This window comes from Oncorhynchus keta, chromosome 5, assembly GCF_023373465.1.
Source record: "Oncorhynchus keta strain PuntledgeMale-10-30-2019 chromosome 5, Oket_V2, whole genome shotgun sequence".
In the NCBI taxonomy this organism is placed as follows: domain Eukaryota; kingdom Metazoa; phylum Chordata; class Actinopteri; order Salmoniformes; family Salmonidae; genus Oncorhynchus; species Oncorhynchus keta.
In genome coordinates, this window is record NC_068425.1 from 37,577,551 (window position 1) to 37,587,468 (window position 9,918).

At 46.7% G+C, this 9,918-nt stretch overlaps 1 protein-coding gene across 1 annotated transcript in view; it reads left to right on the forward strand.

Moving 5' to 3' along the window:
- Positions 1-9,918, forward strand: part of LOC127930371 (syntaxin-binding protein 4-like) — a 107,055-nt gene that overhangs the window by 76,996 nt on the left and 20,141 nt on the right. Inside the window, exons 4-5 of the mRNA XM_052520044.1 lie at positions 2,426-2,495; positions 2,620-2,694. Of these exons, the coding sequence (XP_052376004.1) occupies positions 2,426-2,495; positions 2,620-2,694 (145 nt within the window). The remainder of the gene's footprint in view (positions 1-2,425; positions 2,496-2,619; positions 2,695-9,918) is intronic.

Sequence of the window (9,918 nt, forward strand, 5' to 3'; positions counted from 1 at the left end):
AATGAACTGAGGGAGAAGGACCATGTCTCTACTGGGTCGGGATCACAGATTGGTTATATCATATCGTAATGAACTGAGGGAGAAGGACCAGGTCTCTAGTGGGTCGGGATCCCAGATTGGTTATATCATATCGTAATGAACTGAGGGAGAAGGACCATGTCTCTAGTGGGTCGGGATCCCAGATTGGTTATATCATATCGTAATGAACTGAGGGAGAAGGACCAGGTCTCTAGTGGGTCGGGATCCCAGATTGGTTATATCATATCGTAATGAACAGAGGGAGAAGGACAAAGTCTCTACTGGGTCGGGATCACAGATTGGTTATATCATATCGTAATGAACTGAGGGAGAAGGACCAGGTCTCTAGTGGGTCGGGATCCCAGATTGGTTATATCATATCGTAATGAACTGAAGGAGAAGGACCATGTCTCTAGTGGGTCGGGATCCCAGATTGGTTATATCATATCGTAATGAACAGAGGGAGAAGGACAAAGTCTCTACTGGGTCGGGATCACAGATTGGTTATATCATATCGTAATGAACTGAGGGAGAAGGACCAGGTCTCTAGTGGGTCGGGATCCCAGATTGGTTATATCATATCGTAATGAACTGAAGGAGAAGGACCATGTCTCTAGTGGGTCGGGATCCCAGATTGGTTATATCATATCGTAATGAACTGAGGGAGAAGGACCAGGTCTCTAGTGGGTCGGGATCCCAGATTGGTTATATCATATCGTAATGAACAGAGGGAGAAGGACAAAGTCTCTACTGGGTCGGGATCACAGATTGGTTATATCATATCGTAATGAACTGAGGGAGAAGGACCAGGTCTCTAGTGGGTCGGGATCCCAGATTGGTTATATCATATCGTAATGAACTGAGGGAGAAGGACCATGTCTCTAGTGGGTCGGGATCCCAGATTGGTTATATCATATCGTAATGAACTGAGGGAGAAGGACCAGGTCTCTAGTGGGTCGGGATCCCAGATTGGTTATATCATATCGTAATGAACAGAGGGAGAAGGACAAAGTCTCTACTGGGTCGGGATCACAGATTGGTTATATCATATCGTAATGAACTGAGGGAGAAGGACCAGGTCTCTAGTGGGTCGGGATCCCAGATTGGTTATATCATATCGTAATGAACTGAGGGAGAAGGACCATGTCTCTAGTGGGTCGGGATCTCAGATTGGTTATTTCATATCGTAATGAACTGAGGGAGAAGGACCAGGTCTCTACTGGGTCGGGATCCCAGATTGGTTATATCATATCGTAATGAACTGAGGGAGAAGGACCAGGTCTCTAGTGGGCTGCGAACACAGATCGCCTGGTCCAAAGAGAAAGGCCCTAGCTAGACACACTCCCAATAAGGCTATCCCTAAGGAAGAGATGGTCATGTGTTTATCATATAGGGTCGTTAAATTACTCCACTTCCAAACAATCTCCTCTAGGGTTGTGTCTGATTTGGTACCCTATTCACTATGTAGAGAACTACTTTGGACAAGGGCACATAGAGGGCTTTGGTCAAAGTAATGCACTATATACAGTGGGGCAAAAAAGTATTTAGTCAGCCACCAATTGTGCAAGTTCTCTCACTTAAAAAGATGAGAGAGGCCTGTAATTTTCATCATAGGTACACTTCAACTATGACAGACAAAATGAGAAGAAGAAAAAATCCAGAAAATCATATTGTAGGATTTTTTATGAATTTATTTGCAAATGATGATTAACTGTTTGTTCTAAGGTCAGTTCTGGTGGGATAAAGAGATAGAGACATATCACTGATTAACAAGTCTCCTTCAGCGGTCAAGGAAGGTGCAGGAAGGTCCCTCTCAACAGTTTTCATCTCTTTGTTTACTCTTAGTCTATACCGTCTACAGATTGTATACTCCCCTTAAGTGCTCTTCTTACTTTCCCTTGTCTGGTAGAGACGTGATTAGTGTTCACACGATACCAGCCAATAGGGCTCCTGTAATTTATATCAGATTTAAAATACCTGGGGCCTATTCACAAAGCCTCTCAGATTAGGAGTGCAAATCTCAGATCAGTTTTGCCTATTAGATAATATTGAATAAGACAGGTGGATACCAGATCCTAGATGAGCTCTCCCAGTCTGAGAGGCTTTGTAAACACAGGCCCTGGTTTGTTATGCTTAGATATTCCAGGTAAAAGGTGCCCCCTGAACTCTGGTTCGTCTGCCCGCCACAAGACCATTAGCCCGCTGAGCTATAGTTTGGGGAGCCAAAACAAGTTTTCGGGACTCTTGACTGAGGCAAGGTTACTCATCGTACAAGCGGGATTTTCACTTAACCAACCTCTCTTATACTTCATATTCTGATGGCATCATATGATGTGATTAATACAGCCTCACCTTGATGACATCACTGTTTGATCTGTGACCTTGTGTTGACCTCTCACCTCACCAGGACACCTCCAGGCGGGAGACCAGATCTTGGAGGTGAATGGGGAGAGTTTACTAGGGGTCACCAGTGAAAGGTAGGTTCAACAATAAAAAACAACAACTCTCTTCATTGGAAAAATACCAAAAAGACCAGTGAAATTTGTGTTGATGTCGTCAAGACATTAACTTTTTTGTTTTTCTGTTATTGTTTTATAACAGAGCAGTAGACGTTCTGAGATCAGCGTCCTCGAGCAACCAAATGCGCCTTCTGATCGCCAGAGATGAGGAAGCCAGGTAGGCCCTGAGCACCGCGTCTAGATATGAGATGCACACGACCACGTATCATTGGCCACATTCTGTAGGCTTTAGTGTCAATACACTTAATCACAACTTTAGCGTCAACACAAATTGGGTCGCTGATGTGAGGGTCTGTTATCCGCATTTGTGTCTGAAGTCTGAATTTCAGCTATCAGGTGTTTTGTGTCGGTTTGAAACTCCAATCGTGCTCCATGTCCATCTGTATCTGTATGTCCTTTATCTCTCAACTTGGCCTGCGTGTCCTCCTCCTCTTCCTCCTCCTACTCCTTCTCCTCCTTCTCTTCCTCCTCCTCTCAAAAATGTTGATTATTAAAAAGATGCCATTTTTTAAATTATTCAAAGTAAAAATGAATAATTTTGTGGATAAACCAGATGGTTGGCAAGGCGTTGAGAGTTTCTTTGGCTATGAATAACCCTGGCAGTGGCATGGGGGACATTTTGGAAGGGTTTTTGGGCTGGGACGCCCTCGCTCCGCCTCAGGCACTTCTTCTTCTTCCTACCTTTCTCTCCACCCCGGGCAGCAACAACAGGATGAATGGAAAGACATTTAGTACAGACTGTTAATCCAAACTGATGAACCTGTGAACTTGCTACACTGATCCTCAGCACGAGGGCCCCACAAGGGTGTGTGCTCAGCCCCTCCTGTACTCCTGTTCACCCATGACTGCGTGGCCACGCACGTCTCCAACTCAATCATCAGGTTTGCAGACAACACGACAGTAGTAGGCCTGATTACCAACAATGATGAGACAGCCTACAGCGAGGAGGGGACGGCCCTGGTGAAGTGGTGCCAGGAAAATAACCTTTCCTTCAACGTCAACAAAGCAAAAGGAGCTGATTGTGGACTTCAGGAGATAGCAGAAAGCAGGTTTTCATCAAGGATCTTTGTTCCGTTCATCTTTCCCTTGATCCTGACTATTCTCCCAGTCCATGCCGCTGAAAAACATCCCCACAGCATGATGCTGTCCCACAGCATGATGCTGCCACCACCATGCTTCACTGTAGGGATGGTGCCAGGTGTCCTCCAGACATGATGCTGCCACCACCATGCTTCACCGTAGGGATGGTGCCAGGTGTCCTCCAGACATGATGCTGCCACCACCATGCTTCACCGTAGGGATGGTGCCAGGTGTCCTCCAGACATGATGCTGCCACCACCATGCTTCACCGTAGGGATGGTGCCAGGTGTCCTCCAGACATGATGCTGCCACCACCATGCTTCACCATAGGGATGGTGCCAGATTTCCTCCAGATGTGACGGTTGGCATTCAGACCAAAGAGTTCAAACTTGGTTTCATCAGACCAGAGAATCTTGTTTCTCAAGGTCTGACAGTCCTTTAGGTGTCTTTTGGCAAACTCCAAGCGGGCTGTCATATGCCTTTCACTGAGGAGTGGCTTCCATCTGGCCACTCTAACATAAAGGCCTGATTGGTGGAGTGCTGCAGAGATGGTTGTCCTTCTGGAAGGTTCTCCCATCTCCTCAGAGGAACTCTGGAGCTCTGTCAGAGTGACCATTGGGTTCTTGGTCACCTCCCTGACCAAGGCCCTTGTCCCCTGATTGCTCAGTTTGGTCGGGCGGCCATCTCTAGGAAGAGTCTTAGTGGTTCCAAATTTCTTCCATTTAAGAATGATGGAGGCGACTGGGTTCTTGGGGACCTTCAATGCTCCAGATCTGTGCCTCGACAAAATCATGCCTCGGAGCTCTACAGACTACTCCTTCGACCTCATGGCTTGGTTTTTTCTCTGACATGCACTGTCAACTCTGGGACCTTTTATAGACTAGTGTGGGCCTTTCCAAATCATGACCAATCAATTGAATTTAACCACAGGTGGACTCCAATCAAGTGGTTGAAAGATCTCAAGGATGATCAATGGGAACAGGATGCAGCTGAGCAAAATTTCGAGTCTCACAGCAGAGGTTGTCACCACCAAAATAAGATATTTCAGTTTTTTACATTTTTAATACACGCAAAAATGTCTACAACCCTGTTTTCGCTTTGTTATTATGGGTTATTGTGATGTTATTATGGGTTATTGTGATGTCATTATGGGGTATTGTGATGTCATTGTTGGTTATTGTGTGTAGATTGATGAGGAAAACACTTTCCCCCCATCCATTTTAGAATAAGGCTGTAACGTAACAAAATGTGGAAAAAGTCAAGGGGTCTGAATTATTTCCGAATGCATTGTATATATTCATATTCTGGACATTGCTTGTTCTGATATTTCTTGGTTTCGTTCTTTAAATGTTTTAAGGATTTGTGTGTATTGTTTGGTAATGCTCGGTATTGCTGTACTGTTAGCCCTAGAAACATAAGCATCTGCAAAATATGTGCACGTTACCATTAACATTTGATTTGAAAGTCAGGGAAAGGAACCACATTACACAGCAAACACAGTCAAATATAACTTTTACTACGTGATGAAGTCTTGATTTGCTCTAAACAGGCCGTGGTAGGTTATATCTGTCAGAACATTAACAGAGAGAACCTGCATCCCCCACTCATCATATTCTGCCATCTGGTAGCCTATTGTTTTTAGCATTTAACATTTAGCCAGGTTGCTAATCTAACCACGATGCCATGGCAACAACCGACCGGGTGGTCAGTTTTGACATTGTGAGTCAGCATAAAACCAGGTCACACTAGCTGTCACGCACGCACACACACACACACACACACACACACACACACACACACACACACACACACACACACACACACACACACACACACACACACACACACACAACACACACAACACACACAACACACACACACACACACACACACACACACACACACACACACACACACACACACACACACACACACACACACACACACACACAATTAGGCAGGCTATACAGGCTACAGAGTGTTCAAGCTACAGGCATTACATACAGTGAAGCATGCTACTGGCTACAGGTGGGAAAGCGGACTACATGCAGAAAAGCAGGCTACAGGCAGGAAAGCAGGTTACAGTCAGGAAAGCAGGCTACAGGCAGGAAAGCAGGCTACAGACAGGAAAGCAGGCTACAGGCAGAAAAGCAGGCTACATGCAGGAAAGCAGGCTACAGGCTCCAGGCAGGAAAGCAGGTTACATTCAGGAAAGCAGGCTACAGGCTACAGGCAGGAAAGCAGGCTACAGACAGGAAAGCAGGTTACATTCAGGAAAGCAGGCTACAGGCTACAGGCAGGAAAGCAGGCTACAGACAGGAAAGCAGGCTACAGGCAGGAAAGCAGGCTACAGGCGGGAAAGGAGGCTCATGAGATGAGCCTGTGCTTCTCACATCATTCTATAATCTGTGTTCTGTGCCTTAACCAACCCTCAGAGCTCAGCACACAGGCCAAGACAGGAGGGATGGAGAGGAGGAGACAAGAGTCATGGAGAGGAGAGGAGGAGACAGGAGGGGAAAGGAGAGGAGAGGAGGAGACAGGAGGGGAAAGGAGAGGAGAGGAGGAGACAGGAGGGGAAAGGAGAGGAGGAGACGGGAGGGGAAAGGAGAGGAGAGGAGGAGACAGGAGGGGAAAGGAGAGGAGAGGAGGAGACAGGAGAGGAGAGGAGAGGAGGAGACTGGAGGGGAAGGGAGAGGAGAGGAGGAGACTGGAGGGGAAGGGAGAGGAGAGGAGGAGACAGGAGGGGAGAGGAGAGGAGGAGACAGGAGGGGAAAGGAGAGGAGAGGAGGGGAAAGGAGAGGAGAGGAGGAGACAGGAGGGGAAAGGAGAGGAGAGGAGGAGAGGAGACAGGAGGGGAAAGGAGAGGAGAGAAGGAGACAGGAGGGGAAAGGAGAGGAGAGGAGGAGACAGGAGGGGAAGGGAGAGGAGAGGAGGAGACTGGAGGGGAAGGGAGAGGAGAGGAGGAGACTGGAGGGGAAGGGAGAGGAGAGGAGGAGACAGGAGGGGAGAGGAGAGGAGGAGACAGGAGGGGAAAGGAGAGGAGAGGAGGGGAAAGGAGAGGAGAGGAGGAGACAGGAGGGGAAAGGAGAGGAGAGGAGGAGAGGAGACAGGAGGGGAAAGGAGAGGAGAGGAGGAGACAGGAGAGGAGAGGAGAGGAGGAGACAGGAGGGGAAAGGAGAGGAGAGGAGGAGACAGGAGGGGAAAGGAGAGGAGAGGAGGAGACAGGAGGGGAAAGGAGAGGAGAGGAGGAGACAGGAGGGGAAAGGAGAGGAGAGGAGGAGACAGGAGGGGAAAGGAGAGGAGGGGAAAGGAGAGGAGAGGAGAGGAGAGGAGAGGAGAGGATGGAGGGATTATGCCTTTCTGTTTCTGTTCCTTCCTCTCTTCATCTCTCTCTCTCTAATCCCCATCTCCCTCTCTCTAATTCTTTCCCCCTATTTTCCCTTGTTCTGTATCTCCTCCATGCCATTTGGGTCCACTACGCAGTAATATTAACCTGGCTGTTAAAGCCTTGGTACCATTGATCTGTGATGAGAGGGGGTCAGAAATAGAAAGGGAATATGAAGCTAGAACCAACCTCTATTTAACCAGGGAATCCTGTTGAAATGAACACTTACAATATAACTAAATATGAAGCTAGAACCAACCTCTATTTAACCAGGGAATCCTGTTGAAATATACACTTACAATATAGCTAAATATGAAGCTAGAACCAACCTCTATTTAACCAGGGAATCCTGTTGAAATATACACTTACAATATAACTAAATATGAAGCTAGAACCAACCTCTATTTAACCAGGGAATCCTGTATTAATAAACACTTACAATATAACCGAATATGAAGCTCGAACCAACCTCTATTTAACCAGGGAATCCTGTTGAAATATACACTTACAATATAACTAAATATGAAGCTAGAACCAACCTCTATTTAACCAGGGAATCCTGATGAAATGAACACTTACAATATAACTAAATATGAAGCTAGAACCAACCTCTATTTAACCAGGGAATCCTGTTGAAATATACACTTACAATATAGCTAAATATGAAGCTAGAACCAACCTCTATTTAACCAGGGAATCCTGTATTAATAAACACTTACAATATAACCGAATATGAAGCTCGAACCAACCTCTATTTAACCAGGGAATCCTGTTGAAATATACACTTACAATATAACTAAATATGAAGCTAGAACCAACCTCTATTTAACCAGGGAATCCTGTTGAAATATACACTTACAATATAACTAAATATGAAGCTAGAACCAACCTCTATTTAACCAGGGAATCCTGTTGAAATATACACTTACAATATAACTGAATATGAAGCTAGAACCAACCTCTATTTAACCAGGGAATCCTGTATTAATAAACACTTACAATATAACTAAATATAGACAAAATATAGACCAAGATTTAAACCCCCCAGTTCTTCATTCCCATTAGTGAGACTCCAGACTGCTAGAGATGGTGTCTTTGGTGTTAGCCACCTTAACCACCAGTCATCCCTAGTGACATCAGATCACCACGTGACCCTCACCATGTGACCTCTGAGGTTGTTAATCCGTCTGTCTCAGCAGCCCATCCTGATGGTGATATGAAGGAAGACACGCAGTGAGGTTAAATATACCAGAGATTCAGACTGGACATTCCCCTGCAGTGAGGTTAAATATACCAGAGATTCAGACTGGACATTCCCCTGCAGTGAGGTTAAATATACCAGAGATTCAGACTGGACATTCCCCTGCAGTGAGGTTAAATATACCAGAGATTCAGACTGGACATTCCCCTGCAGTGAGGTTAAATATACCAGAGATTCAGACTGGACATTCCCCTGCAGTGAGGTTAAATATACCAGAGATTCAGACTGGACATTCCCCCGCAGTGAGGTTAAATATACCAGAGATTCAGACTGGACATTCCCCTGCAGTGAGGTTAAATGTACCAGAGATTCAGACTGGACATTCCCCCTGCAGTGAGGTTAAATATACCAGAGATTCAGACTGGACATTCCCCTGCAGTGAGGTTAAATATACCAGAGATTCAGACTGGACATTCCCCTGCAGTGAGGTTAAATATACCAGAGATTCAGACTGGACATTCCCCTGCAGTGAGGTTAAATATACCAGAGATTCAGACTGGACATCCCCTGCAGTGAGGTTAAATATACCAGAGATTCAGACTGGACATTCCCCTGCAGTGAGGTTAAATATACCAGAGATTCAGACTGGACATTCCCCTGCAGTGAGGTTAAATATACCAGAGATTCAGACTGGACATTCCCCTGCAGTGAGGTTAAATATACCAGAGATTCAGACTGGACATTCCCCTGCAGTGAGGTTAAATATACCAGAGATTCAGACTGGACATTCCCCTGCAGTGAGGTTAAATATACCAGAGATTCAGACTGGACATTCCCCTGCAGTGAGGTTAAATATACCAGAGATTCAGACTGGACATTCCCCTGCAGTGAGGTTAAATATACCAGAGATTCAGACTGGACATTCCCCTGCAGTGAGGTTAAATATACCAGAGATTCAGACTGGACATTCCCCTGCAGTGAGGTTAAATATACCAGAGATTCAGACTGGACATTCCCCTGCAGTGAGGTTAAATATACCAGAGATTCAGACTGGACATCCCCCCACACACCCACAAAGCCAACTAGGCCATGTTGAAGAGCACCACATAGCTGATCAGATCAGTCTAATCCCTCCTGTTTGGGGTCAGAGAGGGGACATCCTTCCTGTCTGGGGTCAGAGAGGGGACATCCTTCCTGTCTGGGGTCAGAGAGGGGACATCCTTCCTGTCTGGGGTCAGAGAGGGGACATCCTTCCTGTCTGGGGTCAGAGAGGGGACATCCTTCCTTTCTGGGGTCAGAGTCTGGGGTCAGGGGGACATCCTTCCTGTCTGGGGTCAGAGAGGGGGTCACATCCTTCCTGTCTGGGGTCAGAGAGGGGACATCCTTCCTGTCTGGGGTCAGAGAGGGGACATCCTTCCTGTCTGGGGTCAGAGACATCCTTCCTGGGGGTCACATCCTTCCTGTCTGGGGTCAGAGAGGGGACATCCTTCCTGTCTGGGGTCAGAGAGGGGACATCCTTCCTGTCTGGGGTCAGAGAGGGGACATCCTTCCTGTCTGGGGTCAGAGAGGGACATCCTTCCTGTCTGGGGTCAGAGGTCAGAGGGGACATCCTTCCTGTCTGGGGTCAGAGAGGGGACATCCTTCCTGTCTGGGGTCAGAGAGGGTACATCCTTCCTGTCTGGGGTCAGAGAGGGGACATCCTTCCTGTCTGGGGT